The 26,360-nt window shown below is 42.3% G+C and overlaps 2 protein-coding genes across 2 annotated transcripts in view; both read left to right on the top strand.

The window, feature by feature from the left end:
- CNTNAP5 (contactin associated protein family member 5) overlaps window positions 1–26,360 on the top strand; it is an 829,028-nt gene that overhangs the window by 474,820 nt on the left and 327,848 nt on the right. The window contains exon 8 of the mRNA XM_036857137.1: window positions 10,645–10,909. Within this exon, the coding sequence (XP_036713032.1) occupies window positions 10,645–10,909 (265 nt within the window). The remainder of the gene's footprint in view (window positions 1–10,644; window positions 10,910–26,360) is intronic.
- On the top strand, window positions 13,921–14,716 carry LOC118897753 (UBX domain-containing protein 2A-like). The gene is given in 2 exon segments (XM_036857058.1): window positions 13,921–14,231; window positions 14,233–14,716. Coding segments are annotated over 2 exon segments (795 nt in total).

Below are 26,360 nucleotides of genomic sequence, written 5' to 3'. Positions count from 1 at the left end.
AGCTGTGAAATAGGCACTAATTCAGTCATTTGTTAATGTCTTGCTTCTCAGTCTTATTAGTTCCTTGTTTTAGCCTAGTCAATTTTGGCATTTTTGTCTTTACACTATCTGAGACCTGGCTAAAATACCAGGTGTCCAATGAACAAGTGGTGATAGATTCCATGTTTAGGAATCTTTGGCAAACACAGAGATCATTAGATCACTGTGTAATACATTTCTATCTGTTCCATCTACCATATACCCACATTTAGACTGTGGTGATGTTTCCCCCATCGTAAGCAGAACAACATCTTCTAAAGTTGGTCCCTCTGTACAACTGATAAGCCCTGTCTGTGACAGTTTATCTGATCCATTCCGTAGTCACATAACACAGACTTAAGTGGTACTAAGGTCTCTCTGTCGGATCCTTCACACCCATGAGGCACTAGGAGATCACAGTAATTATGCTGTTACTCTAAGATCTTCTTTTGGATGAGTTCCCCCACCATGGAGGAAAGATTTTAGTTGGATGCCTTTTACTGGATTTCAGTCAGCATTTGACAAACTTCTGATCTGGTGGCAGAATGACCTGGATACATTTGGAAGGAGGCTGCAGCTGAGAACCTGTGTTTTCTCTCATTGTTTTCCTCTGATTTTCCTTGCACTGCCCTTGGACCAGCACCCAGCTACGTGGCTTACATATAATTTCTCCCATTTTATTATCTCCAAGAAAGTTTCAACCACCTTAATTCCCGATACAGTTCCGCATTAACCTAGCCTTCTCTTTGTATTTTAGGATGCTGTTTCTGGAGAGGGGGGCAGGAGGAAGAATAGTCAATCAGGTAGCTGTTATACCCTGGTAAACATGTTTTTTTAAAAAAATTGGGCTTCTCTTTTAAAAATATGGACCAGTATCATCTTCTGCTTACTTGCTTTAAAAAAAAAAAAAAATATATATATATATATATATATATATATTATAATTATCTATGGAGACTCTTGCTGTATTCCCTGAAGTTTGAAAGGAATTGGTAGGGGAAAGGCTTAGGTTTCCTTTCTTATGCTTTGAACCATTATTTTAAAAACATCTTAAAAAGCAAGTACTTGGTTACACTTCTCACTCCAACATTGGAAATGACTCTGTTGATGCCTATCTCCCCTACTAAGAGAAGATAGATGATAAGAATATGGGTTTTCAGTCTCAGACGCCCAAAGAATGAGGGCCCTTGTGGGAATCTTTGAACTGCCCAGTCAACTAGCCTCAGATTACAAAACAGGAAACTAAGACTCTTGAGGTCACTGGCCTCAGGTCACCCAAAAAAGTGGCAGATCAGGAAAAAGAAAAACGAGTCAAGAACAATGCTAGACACGGTGCTCATGTTCTCGTTTGATCCTAAATCAACACTCTACCATTATTCTCGCAGCTATAGTAGCAAAAATTAAGGACTCAGAGAGACCATATGCTATTCCTGGTAAATATTCATGATAAGAATCTGATTCTGCCTAAATTGAACAATTTCACTTTCTTCTCAGAATTCAAAGCCAGATGCTCTCTACCCAACTACAGATGAATTTTTATGAAAAGCCTATGCAAGTAGTAAAGAGTAGCTAATTATTACGAGGCAGTCTAAGAGATATGATAAGTGCATGGTAACACTTGTATGGATATGTGAATAAATGGTCTAGGACACAAACCATTGGGACCTGGTGAAGAAGGCAGCCACCTCGGGATCGGGGAGGGTCTGAAAAGGCCCCAGGAATGGGCCAGGAGGAAGGAGGGAGGGGGTGTGAGGGTGGGTGCAGAGGCCCGAAGAGGTCACTCCTGGTGGAGGGAGAAAGGCAGGAAGTGTATTGAGGGGACTGGTTGCCATAGTAACCACACACATGGATTGGATGAATGAGCTTAAGAACTTGCATTTGCTGTCAGTGTCTTCACACAGGAGTGGGAGGGGCCACCGGTCAAGGCAGGTGACGGTCAACCCACAGTGCAGGGCCATCCCTGCTCTGTGCTAGTTGAGGTCCCTAGGCAAGCAGAGGAGAGTGGAAGCCCCTCAACCCTGCACAGCACCTACTATCAGTTTTACCTGCAGACTATCTGTTTGCTGTTCTCCCTCACCATTCTAGGTAGAGCCCTCCACAAACCCTTAAGTGCCCGAAGTATGGCCCTTGAGCATCGTTTCTTGCACACAGTGCATACTCTACTCCATACCTACAGCCCCCTGAGGGATGCATCTCAAGCACAATATGACCCTACTGCCTAATCTATACATCAGTTCTCTCTTGACCCCTTTCCATTCTGTTTTGTCCATAAGATCAAGTTCTAGTACCTCGACATGGTCTAAAGGCTTAATGATTGCATCCCTTCCTGCCCTTCCCACTGGATCTTGCCTGCTGTTATGCTGGCTTCTGAACTGCCGTCAGCTGACCTTCTGGCAGGTCCTTGTATATACCGCCCACCTTCCTGTCTCTGACCTTAGAAAATGCTTTCCCTCTCTACTCGGATAAAACTTCTGCTCACTTTCCAATTAGTTACACCTGCTCTCCTGTAAAATCTCAGTTCCAATGTCACTTCCCTAAGGAAGCCTTTTGTAACCCTCCAGATTAGAAGAGGCTTCCTTTGTGTGAGACCTCATGTACTGTTTCTTCATAGCAATTAATAGTGTGGAGGTTTTTCTCTGCCCTCCAAAGGGAGGGCCTGCTTGGGAAGGATGAATCAATGAAAAGGGCTTGCCTCCTCCCGCTGACACAAACCTGCTTCTTGTGTTTTAAGGTCCTGACCATTCTTAGGAGTCCATCAAGCTTCATGAATCAGATAGGGGACAGTACAGCTCTTGTTGTTAATGGTACAAAACGAAGTGTTTTTCCATAGAAATGGACCGTCTCTCTAAGATGGTCTACAAACAGATCTTAGAGTTTCAACGTTCTGTGCTCCATCCATAGAAATCAAAGTCTTTTGTCTGAGAAAAGAGGTGGGACGGGAACTTCCGTGTTTTGAGGGTTGCAAAGGAAAGGCCATGGTGGACCCCAGAAAAGGAAAGTGGACATGGTTTGGGGGACCCTGAGGGACAGATGGGCCCGTCACTTCTGGATACCTTATCTTTTGGAGAAGAATGAGCATGTATGAGCATGAAAGCACTGGGCACTAAGAACTTCCATTTGGGGGACAAAGAGAGGCCCCCACTTATAGGTACCAGCGACCTGTGGCTCAGTGGGGCCATTGTCCCATGGAGGGTCACCATCCAACCAGGGCCTGGTGGTGTTGTCAGGTGAGGAACATCGGACACCAAGGATTTAGACTCTTCAGTGTAGAGTGACCTCCTTTTGGGACAGTGAAAGACCCTGTAGATCTTGTAATATATTCAGGGAAAGAGAGACCATGGCAGCGATACTGACTTTCTTGCAGTCTCATCTGTAGGATCAGAGCTGGTTGATTTACCTTGAAGTTTTGACCACCATGGTGCATCCCTGTGTCATGGGATACTCTGCATCAGTTACAGTCAAAAATGTACATTTAATGACTATAGACTGAAAAGGAACAGGATCCCATTTACGTGTATAACTTATAAAGCCGTGTGCTTAGCACATTTGTTTTACAATGTTGGAGAAATCTTGAATGCATGTTGAAATCCCTACTGAATTAAATCTACAGTAGAATGGAGAGTCTGAGGCATGGAGTGTCCTTCTTCATGGGGATGGGATGAAAGTTGAGTTAATGGATTAAGCTGGTATATAGGGTGGAATACAGTCTGTTGACTTTTTGCTGCTCTCTGTTTTGACACCTTTCTCAAGTACATTGTCTTCTCTTTTTTTTTTTAACAATTTTGTCTTCTTTAAAATTGAAGTATAGTTGATTTACAATGTTGTGTTAGTTTCAGGTGTACAGACACATGCACACACACACATACATATATATATTTCAGATTCTTTTCCCTTATGGGTCATTACAAGATACTGAGTATAGTTCCCTGTGTTATACAGTAAATCCTTATTGATTATCTCTTTTATATATAGTAGTGTGTATATGTTAATCCCAAACTCCTAATTTATCCTTCTCCCACCCTTTCCTCTTTGATAACTGTAAGTTTGTGTTCTGTGTCTGTGGGTTTACTTCTGTTTTGTATCTTTTATTTTAGATTCCACAAATAAGTGTAATCACATGGTATTTGTCTTTCTCTGACTTACTTCACTTGGTATGATAATCTCTAGGTCCATCCATGTTGCTGCAAATGGCATTATTTCATTCTTTTTTTATGGCTGAGTAATATTGTCTTCTTGCATGCTCTTTCTAAATCATTGCTGGGGACTCCCTCAAATGCTGTCTTGAGAAGGATTCTGAAGTCACAAATGGCATTATTGAAAATGATTCAATAGTCTGTGTTGATTTCAGAAGTACTACTTTTTCATTTAGCTAATTTCTTCTTTCTCTCCATTGTGGTGAATGGGGCTGAGTATCAATGCCTCTTGACACTTTGGCATTTCTGCCAGCAACCAGCACAGCTGAGACGGATGTGGAACGGGGCAGGGGTGCTTCACAGCAGTGTGACAAGCAGCTCAGCCAGGAACACTCACATTTGTCAGGAGACTTGGGTCAGATTGGGTGTAGAAGGCGTTTCCCATCTATTCCCGTCTCTCTCTCCTACTTGCCCTTGGACCTCCCATTGGAGAACAGAGCAAGGAGGTGCTCTAAAAACAGAGAAGCTTTGGACAGCTCAGGCAGCTGCATGGACACAAGGACAACAGAGGACAGCATGAGGGAATTGTGGGAGACGGAGTGGAGAGCACGGCCTGCATTGATGCGGAGACACCGTCCAAAGACAATGCATTTCCAAGTTCTCCTGCTCCCTGTTGAACAAAGCGTTGATCCCCACACCTGGCCTTACCTTAACCAGTGAGAATCCCTGAGGCAGTTATTTGAAGTTCTTGCCACCAGAATCTTGCTGGGGACCTTGAGTGTCCCCTGAGTGCCTCTCAAGGGCTTCTGGGTTCCCTGGCCTATTTCAAAGGTACTGGGGCCCAATAGACTTTCAGTGGAATGCAGGGGACAATCTCAGTTTCTCTAGACCCCCGCTGTCCTGAGGACCACCCTCCATGATTGTCTATCCAGAGAACACTCACAAAATGGCTTCAGTGGAGCTAAATATTGGACTTTTTTAAGAGTTTTTTTTAAAATTGAAAAATAGCTGATTTACAATGTTGTGTTAGTTTCTGGTATACAGCAAAGTGATTCAGTTATACATATATATATTATTTTTCATATTCTTTTCATTATGGTTTCTTACAGGATATTGAATATAGTTCCCTGTGCTATACAGTAGGACTTTGTTGCTTATCCATTCTGTATATACTAGTTTGCACCTGCTAACCCCAAACTCCCAATCCATCCCTCCCCTGTACTCCCTCCCCCTTGGCACCCACAAGTCTGTTCTCTGTGTCTGTGAGTCTTATACACTGGATTTTAAATCAATGCAGGAAGGGGCATTTTACAAAGTCCTGGGCTTCTACCTTCAGCCTTGTCACCTTTCCCCCTTCTACACAGCCTCAAACTTTGGGTACAGCTTTGCTGTGGCAAATTGTTACCAGAGGAGGTGACACTGACCTCAGGAAAAGTAAAGGGGAAGAAGAGTTACTGCTACTCCCAATTTCCCTGTGGGAGCATTTGTGATTTTGCTTTGTTTAAAAGACAGCCTTGCCTCAGTTAATCTGCCATCAGTGGGGATATTTCATCTTGAAAGGATATCAACCAGAAATCCAAAAATGCAGATTAAGGGGCAGTGGGGCACGGAGGAGAGAGAGCCAGGCGCTTGCTCTGGGCTGGGGGGAGGTGGTGGCGGAGAAGGAGGAGGAGAAGGAGAAGGCCCAGCAGGAGGCAGTGGCGGCATCCTCGCTGGGGTGATGGTGCAGGTGCAGGTGCTTGGAACTGGTGCGGAGCCGCCTGGCTGAGGGGCGCCTGGTCCGGGGTCTGCAGCACTGCCGATTCTCTCCCGGGGGCAGGGGGCAGGTGGGAAAATGCTGAGCAGGTAAAATGCTGAGTGGCAGCAGCAGGAGGCTGGAACACGAGTACAGCTGCACCGTGCACCTGCTGGACGACAGTGAGTACACCTGCACCATCCAGGGAGATTCAAGATGGCGGAAGAGTAGGAGGACGTGGAGTTCATCTCTCTCCACGGATGCATCAGGAATACATCTATAGATGCAACAATTCTCACAGAACACTGGCCGGAAACTAGCAGAAGACCTTGGACACTGGAAAGGACTATAAAGATCCTTGCATAACTGAGATGAGCGACTTGCAGAGTCTTGGTCCCTCGACCAGAAGTCGGGCCTGAGGCTCTGGAGTGGGAGCACTGAGTCCAGGATGCTGGACCACTAGAGAATTCCCAGCCCCAAGGAAGATTAATCACCAAGAGCTCTCACGGAGGCCTCTATCTGAATCCAAGACCCAGCTCCACCCAACTGCCAGCAGCTCCCAGTGTTGGACCCCTCACAACAAACAAGACAGGAACACAAACACACCCATCAGCACACAGACTACCTAAAGCCATACTAAGCTCACAGACACCCCAAAACACACCACTTGATACGGCCCTGCTCTTTAGAGGGAAAAGACTCAGCTCCACCCCCCAGAACGCAGATACCATTCCCTCCCATCAGGAAGCCTACACAAGACACTGGACCTACCCTACCACCAGGGGCAGAGAACAGAAGCAAGAGGAACGATGACCCTGCAGCCTAGGGAAAGGAGACCTCAAATACTGTAAATTAGACAAAATGAGAAGACAGAGAAATATCCTACAGGCAAAGGAGCAAGAGAAAAACTCACAAGACCAAACAAATGAAGGGGAAACAGGCAAACTACCTGAAAAAGAATTCAGAGTAGTGATAGTAAAGATGATCCAAAATCTTGGAAATAGAATAGAGAAAATACAAGAAATATTTCACAAGGACCTAGAAGAACTAAAGAGCAAACAAACAGTGATGAACAACACAATAACTGAAATTAAAAATACTCTAGAAGGAATCAATAGCAGAATAACTGAGGCAGAAGAACAGTAAGTGAGCTGGAAGATAGAAATAACTGACGCATAGCAGGATAAAGAAAAAAGAATGAAAAGAATGTAGGACGGTCTCAGAGACCCCTGGGACAACATGAAGCACACCAACATTTGAATTATAGGGGTCCCAGAAGAAGAAGAAAAAAAGAAAGGGTCTGAGAAAATATTTGAAGGGATTATAGTTGAAAACTTAGGCAACATGGGACAGGAAATAGTCAAGTCCAGGAAGTGCAGAGAGTCCCATACAGGATAAATCCAAGAAGAAACATGCCGAGGCACGTATTAATCAAACTAACAAAAATTAAACACAAAGAAAAAATGTTAAAGGCAGCAAGGGAAAAGCAACAAATAACATATAAGGGAACCCCCATAAGGTTAACAGCTGATCTTTCAGCAGAAACTCTACAGGCCAGAAGGGAGTGGTAAGATATATTTAAAGTGATGAAAGGGAAAACCCTACAACCAAGATTACTCTACACATTCAGGATCTCATTCAGATTCAACAGAGAAATCAAAAGCTTTACAGACAAGCAAAAGTTAAGAGAATTCAGCACCATCAAACCAGCTTTACAGCAAATGCTAAGGGAACTTCTCTAGGCAGGAGAAACAAGAGAAGGAAAAGACTTACAAAAACAAACCCAAAACAATTTAGAAAATGGTAATAGGAACATACATATCATTAATTACCTTAAATGTAAATGGATTACATGCCCCAACCAAAAGACACAGACTGGCTAAATGGGTACAAAAACAAGACCCATATATATGCTGTCTACAAGAGACCCACTTCAGACCTAAGGACAAATACAGACTGAAAGTGAGAGGATGGAAAAAGATATTCTATGCAAATGGAAATCAAAAGAAAGCTGGAGTAGCAATACTCATATCAGAAAAAATGACTTTAAAATAAAGAATGTTACAAGATACAAGGAAGGACACTATATAATGATCAAGGGATCAATCCAAGAAGAAGATGTAACAATTGTAAATATCTATGCACCCAACATAGGAGCACCTCAATACATAAGGCAAATGCTAGCAGCCATAAAAGGGGAAATCAACAGTAACACAATAATAGTAGGGGACTTTAACACCCCACTTTCACCAATGGACAGATCATCCAAACAGAATATAAATAAGGAAACACAAGCTTTAAATGACACATTAGGCCAGATGGACTTAATTGATATTTGTAGGACATTCCATCCAAAAACAACAATACACTTTCTTCTCAAGTGCACGCAGAACGTTCTCCAGGATATATCACATCTTGGGTCACAAATCAAGCCTCGGTCAATTTAAGAAAATTGAAGTCATATCAAGCATCTTTTCCAACCACAACACGATAAGACTAGATATCAATTACCAAAAAGCAGATTAAAACAGCAATGGGATATCAAAAGCAAGCTGGTAGATTTTTTTTTTTAACCGTGGTACCCAGTACAGAGGAGGAAATTCTCAGAGATGGCTGCCCAAAGCCTCCATGTCGGACAAACATAGATCTGTCCCCCATTGTCACTGCTAAGGAGGACTCTGGCTTTTGTCGAATCACCTAGCTTCTCCAAACCCAGTTTGTGCATTTTTTAAATGAATGCAGTGTCATTGTGTAGAATACATGAGATAACGCATGTTAGCACTTAGCCTAATGCCAAGTGCAGTATAAACTGTGGGCAATTTCTTGATGGATATCAAGGGCCTTACCCTCTGACACATTAATTAACTTCTGGGGATCTAGCCTAAAGAGAAGAACACATCTAAACAGCTACAAAAATGGTCAATGCAAGAATATGCTCATAGCGGTGCACTTGATGAGTGCCTCATTAGAAATGTACTATTGGGAGAAGTTTGTTTGGAAACTGCTATTTGTTTTCAGAAATGCAGGACTATCACTAACAAATACATTTGGGACCCAAGGATGTTTTTTTCAGGATTATGAGGCTGTACAACCTGAAGGATTAATCTGTTCTAGGACTAGGAGCTGTCCTAGGTATCTAACCCCACTACCTGGCCACTTTAGCGCAAAGTTGAATTCAGTCAGCCAGGCAAACCAGGGCATTCCTCTTTCAGAAATCCCTGTCATATTTTTTTGCAGAAGTGGCACTGGCTATGGAAATACGTGGAGCTTAGCCTCTTTCATTGGCATTCAGAGATTTACAGGGAATAAGGTGTGTCTATGAATAGAACAGACTGTGTCTGCCAAGGGGGAAGGGGAGTGGAGAGGGGTGGATTGGGAGTTCGGGATTAGCAGATGCAAACTAGTATATATAGACTGCATAAACAACACGGACCTACTGTATAGCACAGGAAACTATATTCACTATCCTGTAATAAAACATAATGGAAAAGAACATGAAAAAGAATGAATATATCTATCTATCTATCTATCTATCTATCTATCTATCTATCTATCTATCTATCTATCTATCTATATATATCTATATCTGAATCACTTTGCTGTACAGTAGAAATTAACACAACATTGTAAATCAATTATAATTCAATAAAATAAGTTAAAAAAAGATGTGTCTATGACTATTTAGAGGAAAATACTGCATTACACTTACCTGAATAAGCTCACTGCATTGTTGTAGAGGTTGGCTATAAAAATTCCAAATGGCTTTCATATTGTAACACCTATTCATAATCTAGACGGTATTCCAGGCTTTCTCCTTATTCATCTAGTAAAAGTGACTCCAGTGCATGGCTCAGCTGGGCACATATATACATTTGTTTATTTTCCTGTAACTTCCTCGAATAAACTCGGACCCATTTTCCCTCACTTATGCAAAGGATAATCTTCTTCCACTTCTTCCTGGTTCTAGTCTACACACACTTAATACTCCCCACCTCTGGTCCTCTCATGCATTCCCCCCCCACCCCGACTCCCCATGTTACTAAAACTACTCTTAATACATTAAAAATCTGGCCAATGTCACTTTACTGCTTCTAACTTTGAATGATAACGTTGGCAAGCATAAACTCACCTCCTTCATGGTCCATGGCCCTCTCTGTCCCACTTCAAGTTCAGAAATGACTCCTTCCCCAGGGATGCCGTTTTGCTAATTTTTCCAAGCCTTTGCAAACACCGTGCCATCTGCTGAGAAGGCTGACCGGGCAGTCACTCTTGTCTTTCCCCACTTCCTTCCAGGAAAGCATTGCCTCCCTTGTGAAACCTTTGCTTCTTTAGCTATTTCTCCTATGAGGCTGCCCTGGGAACATTCCACGTTGTAACAAAGTTTTCTCATGTGTATCTCTTTGAAAGGTATCCAAGTGCTTGGCACTTAGTTGACTTACAGTACAGCATTATTCAATGAATGAATGTAATTAGTTTTATCTCTGGATCCCTAGAAACTTCTGATGCTTTCCATCCCCCCACCCACCCTGGGTCTTGGATGACCCTCTTTGCAGATAGCACCATGATGCAGAAGAAAGAATGGAACACAATCTTGTGGGTGTGTCTGAACAAAGCTGACATATTTTTCCCTTTAAGATCTTGCCGCTGTATGTGAAATGATCCTGAAATTAAGGTCAGCTCCAGGTGGTTGTTTATATCAGCTGTCAGATTGCAGAATAAAAAATGGCTCTTATATATTTGATTTTTATTGTTTTCCAGGGCAATGTCACTTTTTCCTGCTCCGAACCACAAATTGTTCCCATCACATTTGTCAACTCGAGCAGCAGTTATTTGCTGCTGCCCGGCACCCCCCAAATCGATGGGCTCTCAGTGAGTTTCCAGTTTCGAACATGGAACAAGGATGGTCTGCTTCTGTCCACGACGCTCTCTGAGGGCTCAGGGACCCTGCTGCTGAGCCTGGAGGATGGAACCCTGAGACTCGTGATCCAGAAAATGACAGAACGTGCAGCTGAAATTCTCACAGGTACTGTCCACTGACAACTTCTGTGTCGGTTTCTTGCTCAGCCAAGTCGATACATGTTTGAGAATCTGACCAAAACATACAGACCCCAGCTCCCAGAGATGTGGGATGACCAGTCTTCACAAATTTACTCTAAGTCTGAAGAGCCAACATTTTTTTTCTTTTTTTCTTCTTTTATAAATTTTGTATTGGAGTATAGTTGATTTACAATGTCGTGTCAGTTTCAGGTGTACAGCAAAGTGATTCAGTTATACATAGACATGTATCTATTCTTTTTCAGATTCTTTTCCCATCTAGGTGATTACAGAGTATTGCGTATACTTCCCTGTGCTACACAGTAGGTCCTTGTTGTTTATCTATTTTATATATAGTTGTGTGTATCTGTTAATCCCAACCTCCTAATTTATTCCTCCCCTCATCTTTCCCCTTTGGTAACCATAAGTTTGTTTTCCAAGTCTGTAAGTCTGTTTCTGTTTTGTAAATAAGTTCATTTGTATCATTTTTTTTAGTTCAATATATGTGATATCATATATTTGTCTTCCTCTGTCTGACTTACTTCACTTAATATGATAAACTCTAGGTCCAATCATGTTGCTGCAAATGGCAATGTTTCATTCTTTTTTATGGTTGAGTAATATTCCATTGTATATATATACCACATCTTCTTTATCCATTCATCTTTCAGTGGGCATTTAGGTGGCTTCCATGTCTTGGCTATTGTAAACAGTGCTGCAATGAACATTGGGGTGCACGTATCGTTTTGAATTACAGTTCTCTGTGGATATATGCCCAGGAGTGGGATTGCTGGATCATACAGTAACTCTATTTTTAGTTTTTTAAGGAACCTCCATACTGTTCTCCATAGTAGCTGCACCAATTTACATTCCCACCAACAGTGCAAGAGTGTTCCCTTTTCTCCACACCCTCCCCAGCATTTATTATTTGTAGACTTTTTGATGATGGCCATTCTGACCGGTGTGAGGTGATACCTTATGGTAGTTTTGATTTGCATTTCTCTAATAATTAACGATTTTGAGCATCTTTTCATAAAAGTTTTTAAAATGGTTCTCAAAAAGCTGAAGATTGGAAAGCACTTCCTTTTATAGCAATAGAGTATAGGTCCTAATGTATAGCAACATGGAATAGATGTATGAATAACATCCTGACTCTTCTATCTGCCGTTCCTTCAACATGGAGCCATGGAATTTTCTCCCTCCTTCTCTACTTGTTATCTTACTGATGTCCCCTGTCCTTTCGGAAGCAGTGTGTTCACTTAGTGACAAGTACTTACCGAGGTCAGACCACCTGCAGGCATTGGATTGGGGGCTAAGGCAGGCTGCTAGGTCAACAAATCCTCTGAGAAGTCTTCCTGGCTCTACAGCCTGAATTAAACTCCTTCCTCTGTGCACTTTGGGCCAATATCCATCCTGGATTAGAGGACATTGAATCATTTATTTAATTTAAATGTCTTTCTTCCCCCACTGGACTGTGAATTTTGTTATGCAAATAAATTAGAGGAAATTGAGTTGAGTAGTAAAGGACGTGACTTAATAGTCAAGATCAGGTCAGGCTATGGGAAAGCCTCAGATGTCAATGGGTGAACAAAAAAGCCCTTTGAACCTGTTACCAAACCAAACTTGGGTCCGCTCACCCATGTGCAGTAAAGCCAATCTACTGACACCGAATTGTGGTGAAGGAAAGTATAGATTTTATTGCAGGGCACCAAGCAAGGAGAAGGGGCAGCTCATGCTCAAAAGACCTGAACTCCCCAATGGCTTTCAGGTAAGGGGTTTTAAAGGCAGTCAGTGTGGGGGAGGGAGCTGCAGGGTGTATGGTCAGCTTGTGCACAGTTCTCAGATTGGTTGGCATCAAGGTGAAGTTTCCAGCATCATCAACCTTCTGGTTTCAACCAGTCTAGGGTCTATGTTGTTGTGGTCAGCAATTTTCATCTGGGGGGGCGGTTAGCTTCCTGTAAAAAAAAAACCTTTGGAATATGTGTCAGGTCTTTATCTTTATCTTTCAGGGAATTGGAAATTTGGTGATTCTGCCATGTGGCTGATTTATAGTCTAAATTGTTACCAGTTTCCCAGCCCAACAGCTATTCTTTGTTTCTACATCTTCACATTCCTAATCATTAACTATTTTTTTTTCCTAATCATTAACTCTTGAGCAGCCTTTTGAGACTCGGCGTAGGCCTGGGAGACTAAAGCAAAAGCCTGTTACTTCAAAGGAAGGGACACAGGGTCTTGTATACAGTTTCAAACCCCTGAAAATAACAGAAGGGCCTGGGTCTGTGAGTCAAGAGAGGCAGGTTCCAAAGGCACCTTTTCCCCTTACTAGTTAGTCTGGGGCCCTAGATGAACTTCTTAACTTTGTCTGCCATGTAAGTGAGAGTGCATTTGTTATCTACAGCTGCGTAACAAATTATACCAATGTGTATTAGTTGAAAACCACACGTGTTATGTCTGATTTTCTAAGAGACAGGAATCCAGGAGCCCTTTGGGCGATTCTGGCTGCAGTCAAGTTGTTGGCAGGGGCGACAGTCGTCTCAAGGTTCAACCGGTGCTAACTCTGCTTCCAGACTAACTCCTGTGGCTATGGGCAGACCTCAGAAGATCCAAACTTATCCCCACGCCCTCTCCAGAAGGCTGCCTCATTGATAGGGCAGCACTCTTACCCCAGAGTGAGTGACCCTGGAGAGAGTGAGAAAGAACCCCCAGGACAAAAGCCACAGTCTTTGTATATCTCATCCCATCCTTTTCATCATATTCTATTCATTAGAAAAAAGTGAATAAGTCTAGCCCTTGCTCAAGTCAAAGGGATTATACAAGGGTTCAGATATTAGGAGTCAGAGCCGGCCTCGGCACGTGCTCGGGCCCGGCAGCAGTCACCCAGGGAGACGAGCAGGGTCCCAGCATCGTGGCCACCGAGCTTGAGAGGGTCTGGGGGGCGGCAGTGCTCACAGTCTGAGGGGCTCCAGCCCAGCGGCCACACCAGGAGGAAGACAAAAGAGAATGAAAGAAGCAGATAATCGTGAAAGTATAAAGGAAGAACGGGTTTGTGAAACAGGATCTGACCACCAACCTCTCAGTGATAATCAGCAAACAAATTGTGACTATTTTGTTGCCAGCCTTTTCGAGGAAACTCAGAAGGTTGGTGTCAAATGTTTGTCTGCCACTGAACAAAAGAAACTGGTCGGTGTAAGTACAAAATTATGGAAAAATGGATTCACAGTCAGTGATGATTTCAGAAGTTATTTTGATGGTGCAGCTCAGCAGTTTCTGAACGCCATCAAAAAAGGGGAATTACCTTTAGAATTACAGGGTTTTTGATAACAAGGAGGTGGATGTTAAAGTTGAAGATAAGAAAAAGGAAGTATGTATGTCAACGAAGCCTGTGTTCCAGCCCTTCTCAGGACAGAGTCACAGACTGGGAAGTGCTACACCAAAAATTGTTTCTAAAGCAAAGTGTATTGAAGTTGAGAATAAAAATAAGTTGTCTACTGTCTCACTAAACAGTCTAGAACCCATCACTAATATACACATCTTGTTAGCCAATGGGAAAAGGAGTGTCCAGAAATTTAACATTTCTCATAGGATAAACCACATCAAAGACTTCATCGAAAAACACCAAGGATCTCAAAGAAGTCCTCCCTTTTCCCTGGCAAGAGCTCTTCCTTTCCTCAAATTGCTAGATGAAACACTCACACTAGATGTTAGGAGTCATGGATTATTGGGGACCATCTTAGCGTCTACCTACAAAATGAGATTAAAAAAAATCCTTACATCACAAGACTGTGACGATGATTAAATATGAGATAGTGGATCTAAACCCTTTAGCACAGTGTTGAGAAGCTATTTAGCAAATTTCTTTTTCTTCCATACTGACTCAAGACCTCAGGCAAAAACAGGCCTCACTCTTTGAGTCATAAAAGCTGAGTGAATTTGTGCAGTCATGGGACTTTTATAAAATTTCTAAGATTTCTAGTCGTGGAGGTGAGTTAATCACTTAGAAACATAACATTTTTCATGTGCAGTGTTATAAAAGTTAAACCTCGATCTTCCTTATTTGAAGAAGAAAAATCGTGAGCTGGCATTGGGCTGTTTTTCTCCAGCCGGCGAGATGGTTGAGTACAGAGACTTGTAGGCCTCAGGTCAAAAATGCAGTTTTAATATAGTACAGGGCCCAGTGGCACTTCACTCTAAAGCATTCAGGTGTTACCTGTATTATTAAGCATGTGTCAGTCCATTCAAATGTGTTTATGACTGAGAGAGAGGCTGGTTAAAGCTGCCCCAATATCCAGCAAAGAGGGAGAAAAAAACTCATGTTATTTTAGACCTGTCTCTCAAAAAAAAATCAAACAAGTAAAAGAAAAATTTAAAAACATTCTGATGTCTGTCTCAGGAAACTCTTGCTTGCTTCTTTCTCCAAGAATTTCCTGAATTTTGGAAAATTCAGAAATTTTGGAATTTCTTTTATTTTTCTTTGAAATGGATCAAGGCTTTGTGTCTACTGGCATTGTTCTACCTGGGGGAAAAAGACAGGTAAACAAACAAAAAAAATCAGACTAACAAGAACAGTTTTCTCCTCCTGTACATTTCTGAAGAACCTTGTTTTCCAAGTACTTGAGATTGTATTGGCTTTATAAGAGAAAAATCGCACATGAGAAATTAGAAAATAATAAACATTGTTCTAATAATTTTGAGGGCCACTGGGGCTACCCTTGACACATGGTACCTCATGGAAAATAGAAAATAGCACATTATGAATTGAACAGGGAATCCAGATATTTAAAGATTTACTTGAGAGTAGTTCATGTGTTTCTAACGTCTTGGGTCTAAAAGAGAAGGTGACCCTTATGAGAAGGTCAGCACACGGATACCTGGCACATTCACTCCTGTTACCAAAGCTTCATACAGTGTGCATAGTTTTGGGGGTGTGTGGTTATTTTGTGCAGTTTGCATTGGGTATCAGGAAGAGAAGTCCAAGCGAAATCGTCCTCAAAATAGAAGGCATCTGAATTTAGTTGTTCTAAGGGATGAAGTTTCAGGGAGATGAAGGACAACGGAATAATCCCTCCGTTGCATTTTTCTTTATTTTCTATTTTTGTCATTTCCTTTCTTGAAAGCCTTGTACATGTGGATATGAGGCAAAGTCAAGGGCATCCTTTCACTGTAAGTGATATGACAGTAGAACCAACAATTACTGTGGATCTCATGCAGGTCAGGCATTATGCAAGGACCTTGTCATATAATACTACAGAAAAAAAAAAAGAGCTCATGGAACATATGAAGTGGTTCTTATTTTACCAACAGGCACAAGAGGAAATTGAGAGTCAGAAATTGAAATTGAGAGTCAGAAATTAAGTTCAAGTGACCAAGTAGGTGTTCAAGCTCAGGCCTTTCCTTTGCATCCCCAAGTCCATGGTCACCACAGTGTATCTTGCTGCCCCCCATATTTATTCGTGATATGGTCAGGTGTTTATAAAGAATTCAAATGCAGAGAAACTCTGCTTTAGATGAAAGATGAAATGTACAGTAGGCTGTTAACAAAAGTAGCCTATTTAGTATCTAAAGTTGGGTTTTCCCAAAACATTTCACTTGGTGGTCCCATCAATAGACAGATTTGGCGGTTAAGTGAGGCTGACAAGGGATTGTGAATCCATTGTCTTCATAGACTTTTACTCCACTTTAGCTGGCATTGCCTATATAGTGTTATAAAGTAAATTATGCATATCTATATATTAACATACACATATACACACACACAAATAGTCATTGAGTATATGTGACATACTTTTCTCAGACTTTTTTTTTTAATGTTTATTTATGTATTTATTTATTTACTTTTGGCTGCCTTGAGTCTTCATTGCGGTGTGCAGGCTTCTCATTGCGGTGGCTTCTGTTGTTGTGGAGCATGGGCTCTAGGCACATGGGCTTCAGTAGTTGTGGCACGCGGGCTTCAGTAGTTGTGGCACGTGGGCTCAGTAGTTGTGGCTTGTGGGCTCTAGAGCGCAGGCTCAGTAGTTGTGACACATGGGCTTAGTTGCTCTGCAGCATGAGGGAACTTCCCGGACCAGGGCTCGAACCTGTGTCCCCTGTACTGGCAGGAGGATTCTTAACCACGGCGCCACCAGGAAAGTCCCTCTCAGACCTTTTTATTTATTTTTATTTTTTTTTCAGACCCTTTTAAATGCTCAGGGCCGATTCCTTAGTAAGATTATGATGTAAGTATGAAGGGTACTAAGTGAGAGCCTAGATGCTTCCAGAGACTTTGCCATGCCTTGCACAGCTTTTCCCACATTCTCGTCACCCCTGTGCGTCCGACCCCACGTGGAAATCTGGGGGCTGCATGGGAACGGAGAGGAAACCTTCCAGGAGCCCTGCTGCTCCCATGTCCCCCTTCAGGGATGAGAACAGCCAACTGTGCAAATCTTAAATAAACAAAAAAACACCTGGATTTCCTCCTTTATGCATTTCAAACTCTAGTTCCTCACCACTACTCCCCAGGTTCCATGTGTCTTGGGGACCACTTTCTCTCTCAGGGCCATACCTACCCCTGGAACGATTGATACCACGTTCTATTTTTGAGGAGCAAATGGCTGCCATTTTTAAAGACTCTTAAAAAGGTGCTTAGAATGTAGATTGTCATTGTCCAAACCAATCTGGATGACTAAGAAAACAGGAACTTGTGCAAAAGGAAAGGAGACCACCTGGTTCATTTCTTTAGACAATCGAGGCAGAGTGTTTTGAATTGCAAGTGAAACATTCAGTAACCAAAAAAAGCTGGCACCACTATAATTATTTTGCAAATGGCCTGACATTTCGATGTTATTTTTATTTTGCTGATGAGAATGAGAATGAGAATGAGAATATGAATGAGAATAGGAAGAAAGAAGTTTGGGGGCTTCAGTCCTGAAAATTTGAAGTCTGTTTTTTTCTGCTGTAGTGCTTCTCTAAACATCAAGTTCTCACTGAAAAGCCAATCTGGGCAAAGACCTTGAACTCAGGCCTTAGTGTCCAGAACTCCAGCTTAGCTATGCTCTGCATTGATGCAGAATGTGAGTTTTATTCTGTTAGACCTCATTGTCCTTTGTAGCTAAAGGAGAGAGTTGGTCTAGAATTACTCAAGTCCCTTCTAAACCTTCATCTGAGTTCTTGAAGGAAAACAGGAGGTCAACCATGTCCCTTATTTTCTTCAAAGAAATCATCAACCCCAGAGTCTTCTTTCGAAAACAGGGTAAATGGCCTTAATTAGGTGTATTCAGCAGGGCCAAGCCCCCTGCCAGAGGTCATGTTTCTCAACTCCCCACATTGTGGTGCATCTGAGGGAGGAAGAATGATAACCTGGGATTCTTTCATACAGTGACTTTTGTGAATGAGATGCTTGGTTGTCCCAGAAAAGCCCTGCATGTTACTCTCTGTGATCCGTATAGAGTTAGGTGCCAAGGAGCCAAATCTGAGAAGTTGTGTTTAGTTTTGTTTTTGCGACCATCTTTTAATCGCAGTAGGATACTCTTGTGTGTGTGTGTTGATTGATAGGTAAGGGAGTTATCAGAGTATACAGGACGTTCAGTAGTACTGGAGCTATTGCATGTGGAGAGAAAAACAAGACAGAGTCATGATAAGGTTCTTTTAATGTGGGACAGACTTTCTCAGAAATGAGAGGTTTTTTTTTTTATAAATTTATTTATTTTTGGCTGCATTGGGTCTTCGTTGCTGCGTGCGGGCTTTCTCTAGTTGCAGTGAGCGGGGGCTACTCTTTGTTGTGGTGTGTGGGCTTCTCATTGTGATGGCTTCTCTTGTTGTGGAGTGCAGGCTGTAGGCACTCAGGCTTCAGTAGTTGTGGCATGTGGGCTCAGTAGTTGTGGCTCGTGGGCTCTAGAACGCAGGCTCAGTAGTTGTGGTGCACGGGCTTTGTTGCTCTGCAGCACTTGGGATCTTCCTGGACCAGGGATTGTACCCGTGTTCCCTGCATTGTCAGGTGGATTCTCAACCACTGCACCACCAGGGAAGTCCCTAGATAAGAATTTTTATATAGTTATGTCACTGCAGAAAACAGAACAACCCTCAGTAAGGTCAAATGGCAGAAAGACCATCTAATGGCTTTTCATTAGAGAATATTCTCTCCTGAGCGTTTAGCTGCACAATCTACTGCTTTGATATACTAGAGGCATCAGACCCAGAGTGGAATTTTCAGGAGTAAGAAATGAGTCTCTGCACAACTAAATGCAACCCAGAAGATGGGGAACGGAGTCTTCACACTGAGAGATCTCAACCTGGCAGCAGGGGCTGTAAAACGATTATAAGCTGGAAAGACAGAAGGGGAAAGCCAATTGCCAGGCACAGAACAGAATCCCAGGGCTAAAGGACATGATGAGCAAAGATCCAGAAATCAACCAGATGCCACGGAAATGTTTTTAGTGGAGGCAAATGGCTTATTGGAGAGGCCATTTCAGCTTATTCCACTGAGTCCCTAGATGCAAGCAACAATGTTCATCATATCTCCTCAACCACCTTACATTTTTTCAGTAGTTAGACACAGGGCATTCCAGCATTACAAATTACTAAACAATCTGTTCTACTCAGTCATTAATTTTCTATACTTAGTAGAATGCTGGGACTGACTTGTTCTTTCTCTAGCTGAAGATAGGATGAAATTCTAATGGCGCAGCCTTTGATCAGCAGCCGTCCTGGAGGTTATTGGATGATTATTTATCATTGGCTTTGTTTAAATTAAATAAATCCTCCTACAGCTATGGTCCACACTATCCCACTTGTTTTTTTTTTAGGATTTATCTCAATTGATATTTTCCCAAGAAACCTTTCCCAAAGCAGGCCAGCTGCCCCTTTATTGAGTCTTCTGGTTCTTCTCCTTTGTAGCACTGACCATAAGTATGTGTATAAATGTACGTATTAGTTTGTTAGGACTGCCATAACAAAATACCACGGATTAGGTGACCTAACAGAAATTTACTTTCTCGCAGTTCTTGAGGCTAGTTCAAGGTGTGGGCAGGGTTGGTTTCTTCTGAGGGCCTCTCTCTTGGCTTGTAGAGGTCATCTTCTCTCTGTGTCCTCACATGGTCTTTTCTCTCTGCCCATCTGTGTCCTATTATCCTCCTCTTGTGAGGACACTGGTCATATTGACTATGGGCCTACTCAAATGACCTCATTTTACCTTCATTACCTCTTTAAGGGTCCTATCTCTAAGTACAGACACATACTCAGGTACTGGGTGGGGGGGGTGGGTAAGGATTTCAATATATGGATTTTGGGGGGCACAATTTAGCTCATAAGAATATGTATTGTCAGACATAGAGCACAGACCTGTGGTTGCCAAGGGGAAAGGGGGGTGGGGGAGGGATGGATTGGGAGTTTGGGATTAGCAGATGCAAACTATTATATATAGAATGGATGAACAACAAGGTCCTACTGTATAGCATAGGCAACTATGTACAATATCCTGTGATAAACCATAATGGAAAAGAATATAAGAAAGTATATATATATTAAAATATACACTATATATGTATGTATAACTGAATTGCTTAGCTGTACAGCAGAAATTAACACAACATTATAAATCAACTATACTTCAATAAAATAAGTTATAAAAAGAATGTGTATTAATCATATGTCTATATAATTGGCTGCTCAGTGTTCCTGTCACCATAGAATGTAAGGATTCATGGGAACAAGAACACCGCCTGCCTTGTTCACCACTATTTGCCCAAGGCCTAGTATAACACCTTACTTATAACAGGCCCTCGCTAATATTTGTCTAATGTATAAGCAAGTGTCTGAATAAATGAACTACTAGAATTGACCTCCAAAACATTTCTGAAGCATCTCATGTCAACAGTGGAAGAAGCGTCTCATGTCAACAGTGGAAGAAGAGTTAAAAGTGATTTTTAACCAATATTCATGTTACAACAGTTCTACAATGCAGAATGTGTCAAACCCAAGAATGAGCTATAATCAGGGGAAGTACTAATCAGATAAAGGCCAGTGGGGCTCCCAGAGGTGGGGAGACGGCAGGGAGAGCTGTGTCATGAAGGATAAAAGTGCTCACCCTATTAATACTTGTGGCCAGATGGTTTTAGTCTGCAGTCCTGCAATTCACAGAGCGGCTTCCCCAATATCACCCTTTTTCATAGAATCCATTTGTATCTCACCACCATCTGCACATCAAGTAAACAGGATGACTTGGTGAACCTCATCCTCTGCTTCAATTAAGCTGTCATTAATGCCTCTGTGTTTTAGCTAAGATAATGTTGATGAGAAAATCCCATTCATGAGGGCAAACAAATGATAGCCACAGGGCCACGACTGTCACAACAAGCTGTCTGGCTGGGCGCAGAGTTAGAGTTTTGGGAAGACAGATGTGTGATGAGGCATTCCACTTTATGGAAACTGAGAACTGCCATTGCCGAAGCTTCAAGATATCAAGCAAAGCCTGGGAATGTTTACCAAAGGAGAGATCTCCCGGGCATGTGTAGCTTTTTCAGGCCTGAGTAATGATGATGACTTAGCTTACTCTTCCTTCTCCATTTCACTCAAAAGAGAAACAGAGAGAACTAGATTCGTCTTATGGGAAAATAATTTAATAGTCAAAACTGCTGTCATTTCCTTTGCTTGTTTTCTACTTTAATAATTCTTTCATATAATTCACTTTGCCTCTATTTGTTACCAAACACAAGTTCCTATGTCCAATGCACAGTGAGGCCAAACAAACCAAAATGTCAGAGTTTGGAGCAGAGAAGGTTTTATTGCAGGGCCAGGCAAGGAGAATGGGTGGCTCATGCCCCCCAAAAGCCCCAAACTCCGGGAAGGGTTTCAGCAAAGCATTTTTTAAGGCAAGGTGAGGGAGGGCTGTGGCTGGTTGCTGCAAACTTCTTGGTGTTGGAATCCTTTGTTCTTGCAGCTGTTCACCTAGGTCAGGTCATGATGTTCCTGTAAACCTCCAATAGGACAATTGTTATTCTCCATTCTGCAACTTTTTATCTCTATATGAATGGAAAAGTGTTATCCCCTTAAAGGTCAGAATCTTGAGAATGGGCTATCCTGTATATTTCAGGCTATGGGCAACATTCTTAACTTGAAGCAAAAGCAATAGAATACAAAGGTTAAGGTAAGAGAAACAGATCTAATGTGGAGCTGGATTTGTTCTTCCCTATTACACATTTAATTCAGGAAGCTTTTGAAGTGTCTACTTTCTGCTGATACTGTACTCAAATCTGAGGATGGAGGTATTGCCCTCTGCTGTTGAAAGGGACAGTATTGGGCACTGATGATGCAGTAGGACAGATGCTCAGGGTACAGGGGGGCACAAGGGAAGAGGCACCAGAAAGGGTGAAAAAGGGAAGGCTTCCAAGGGGCAGGGATAACACAGCTCTGTTTTGAAGAATGAATAGAATTTGGTCAAACAAAGAAGGAAGGGAAGGCTGCTCCAATTAGAGGAGAGAAATAGGGGGAGATCTAGATGCGTAAGACCCCAGAGGTGGCTTAGGGTGCCTGGATCACAGAGAGCGAAGGCGCACAGGCAAAAGATGAAGCAGAATTTTGGTCAGGGACACGAGAGTTTGGGCTGTCTCCTAAAGGTGACAGAGAAATATCAGGCTCTGGAGCTGACCTTCATTTTTATCATGTAGACACTGGAGCCGAGCATTCAAGTCCATCCTAGAGACACTATACCTTCACCACCGACCACGAACATGTCCCAGTTTATATCTGACCCCAGTGTGTGGCAAACCCAGCTGTTTCCCTCCCAGATGCTGACCAAGGGTTCTGAGGATCCAGGTTATCTTGACATATGAACCAGGCTTTCACAACCAGGAAAGGTTTAACCTGTGATTTATGGTCTAGGTGCCAGAGAGGGCCCTGCTGCTGACACTTGGCAGTGGAGATTCAGCTAGTCTGATGCTCAACCAATCAAGGAGAGTTTGGAGAGGGTAGGATGTTGCTCTTTTGATGCCGAGGGGGATACCAAAACACGATGCAGACTCTGACCCCCAGGAACTTTTAATCCCATCGGGGAGATAGTACTTACAGAGATGAAGAGTTAATTAATGGTACAAGGCAGTAAATAATACGAGCTAAATGAATAGATCAGACAGTGGATGTTATATGAACTTAAAAGGAGAAATCTCTATGTATTGATCTGGTCAAGAAAAGCCTACTTCCTTTATTTCCTGGTTTATTAACTTATTCTCTCAATCATTCAGTACTTTTTGTGCTGTGCTAGGTGACTGTGATAGAAAGTTAAAAATATATATATATATATTCCTGTCCCTATAGTTAAGGAAAGGAAGCACTAGGACAAAAACTGGGCATTGGATGTGAATTTGGATAGTGGAGGACAGCATACAGGTGAAGTAGAGGCTGGGAGAGGAAGGCTCAATTAGCTTAGTGCATTCACTAGGAGCATAATGAATACACTAGTCTAGCTAGAGTAGGGAATTTGTGTAGAAATATTGGGAAATAAGATGGTGAGGACAGATGGAGACTTGATTACAGAGGCATCGATTGTCAAGATAAGCATCTGAGTTTCATTCTCTGGGCTCCATGACCCATTGGAGGGATTTTTGCTGCAAGGTTGATACCGTAAATCCCCTGCATGTGAACCTTCAAGTTCCGAACTTTCAAACATGCTAACGTGGTCTTCAGCAACTTAGTGACCCTCAGCCAGAAGGTGGAGCTAGATCTGCAAGAGGACAACTTCATTAAGCTCCTTGCTGTGCAACACGAGGAGCTTACTAATGAAGACCTGATGGAATTGGAGACCCAGAGAAAGGATGAAGAGAGACAAGAGGAGGAAGAAGTAACTGAAGAACCGAAGAGAATAACGATGCAGGAAATGGCACGGGGGTTTTCTTTATTTTGTTTTTATTAATTTGTATTGGAGTATAGTTGCTTTACAACGTTGTGTTAGTTTCTGCTGTACAGCATAGTGAATCAGTTGGGATTTTCTTTCTTTGAGGAGGCACTGTTAGTTTTTGAGGCACAGGACCTGAATGTAGAACGGGACACGAAGTTTGCAGCAGCTGTTCACAGTGCAATCCAGTGCTACACTATCATCTATGAAGAGAAAAAAAGAGCTACTACCTAGACATCATTGGATCACTTTTTAAAGAGGGTAGATAGAATTGAATCCAGCAAGGAACCAGAACCTGTGCCATCAACGTCAGGCGTGAGTGAAATTGCAGCTTGCCCTCCGTCTCCTATTGCTGACAATCCTTCAGCTCTACCATCTCCCACCTCCTCCCCCTCCTCCAGTCAGTAACTCTTCTTGCCTGTTCACTCGATGCCAGCCCCTGGATGCCAGCTGCTGTGCTGTACTACTGTACTTTGCAAGGTGCTGTACTGTAAGATTAAAAATGTTTCCTTTATTTTTGTGTTTGTTTCTTATGTCTTATTTGTGTGAAAAGTATTATAAACCTATTACAGTACAGTACTATATAGCCGATTGTGTTAGTTGGGTACCTAGGCTAACTTTGTTGGACTTATGAACAAATTGGACTTATGAACGTGCTCTCAGAACGGAACTCATTCGTCTGTAGAGGACTTACACTAATAACCTTGCTCTCTAGATAGTTCAAGGTGTCCTGTACCAGAAAGAGGTCAGAGGCTGGGAAAAGAAGGGAGGCCATCAGAAAATTCCCAGCTCCTGTGATAAGGGATAGAACCAAAGTTGGAGAAGAAATCTGAAGAAATATGTGAATTCAAACCACCATGTGTAGGGAAGGGTTAATAGAATTTCATAATTGATGGATAAATGGTCTCCAAGAAAAACAGGACTCAGGACCTAAATTGTGGTATAATGGTACTAATAATTGGAATATGCTCTTTTATGATGTGATTGACATTTTAAGACTGCCTTATTCAATTATTTAGATATTCCCCACTTTGTTCTCTCAAAAACTGAAACTACCTTTGAACTATTAAGTAAAGGTTGGTATGAAGGGATATGGAAAAACAGCTGAATTGGGTTTTCTGGGGAAGGTAAAGCCTAGAAACTTCCAAGTCAAGCCAGGCAGCTGTGTCTTTATTTTACAGATGGAGAAGCAGGTTGAGAGAGATTAAGTAATCTGTTTAAATTGCTAGAAATTATAAGTGGCAGGGTCTTGAGCAAGGGTTAACAGGCGAGTAAAGGCATCAAGGAGATTTTGTAACAGGTCATTTCCGGGGTTGGAAATAGAGTCTTCGGGGACTCTGCTCTGGCCTGGGCTGAGCTCTGTGTGTCCTGGTGTGACTGTATGCCCAATGGTTAGAGGTGCTGCGACAACCACCCGATTTCCATGTTTCTGTCTTCAAACCGTGAAAAGAGACACTGAAATAAGATGAAGGCTGAAACGCAAAGATCTGTTAGGAATTGGACTGAGAATGAGAGAAAAGCAGAAAGGGAGGGAGACATAAAGCAAGCCCTTGCTTTCTGAGACTCTGCAATCTCAGAATTATTCCCTGAACCCAGCAGTGCTCAACCAAGGGAAATTCTCCACCCCCATCTACCCCGGCCTCCTGTTCCCCCAATCCCATGCAGGGGACTTCTGGCAATGTCTGGTGATGATTTTTTTTTTTTTTTTTAATAAATTTATTTATTTATTTATTTTAGCTGTGTTGGGTCTTCGTTTCTGTGCGAGGGCTTTCTCTAGTTGCGGCAAGCGGGGGTCACTCTTCATCGCGGTGCGCGGGCCTCTCACTATCGCGGCTTCTCTTGTTGCGGAGCACAAGCTCCAGACGCGCAGGCTCAGTAGTTGTGGCTCACGGGCCCAGCCGCTCCGCGGCATGTGGGATCTTCCCAGACCAGGGCTCGAACCCGTGTCCCCTGCATTGGCAGGCAGAGTCTCAACCACTGCGCCACCAGGGAAGCCCGATGATTTTTTTTTTAAGCACAAACCTAACTTTATAATTTTCTAGCATGGCCAAATAATGTGCTAAGCATATCCATATACATTTATCATTTTATTCTCATAAAACTCTAAGGTTGGCGGTGGTGGTTTTTTTACCCCCTTTATTTATTTATTTTTTACTTTCAGTACAGTTGATTTACAACGTTGTGTTAGTTTCAGGTGTACAGCAAAGTTATTCAGATATATAATACATATAGAACTATTCTTTTTCAGATTCTTTTCCATTAGAGGTTATTACAAGATAGTGAATAGAGCTCCCTGTGTTACACGGTAGGCACTTGTTGGTTGTCTATGTTATATATAGTAGTGTGTATATGTTAATCCCAACCTCCTAGAGGAACGCATGGACAGAACACTCTTCAACCTAAATCACAGCAATATTTTTTTTTGATCCACCTCCCAGAGTGCTGGAAATAAAAACGAAAATAAACAAATGGGACCTGATGAAACTTAAAAGTGTCTGCACAGTAAAGGATACCATAAACAAAACGAAAAGACAGCCTACAGAATGGGAGAAAATATTTGCAAACGATGCGACCGACAAAG

The sequence above is a fragment of the Balaenoptera musculus genome, chromosome 7, assembly GCF_009873245.2.
Source record: "Balaenoptera musculus isolate JJ_BM4_2016_0621 chromosome 7, mBalMus1.pri.v3, whole genome shotgun sequence".
Classification (NCBI taxonomy): Eukaryota; Metazoa; Chordata; class Mammalia; order Artiodactyla; family Balaenopteridae; genus Balaenoptera; species Balaenoptera musculus.
This window is presented reverse-complemented; position numbering and strand designations above follow the sequence as displayed.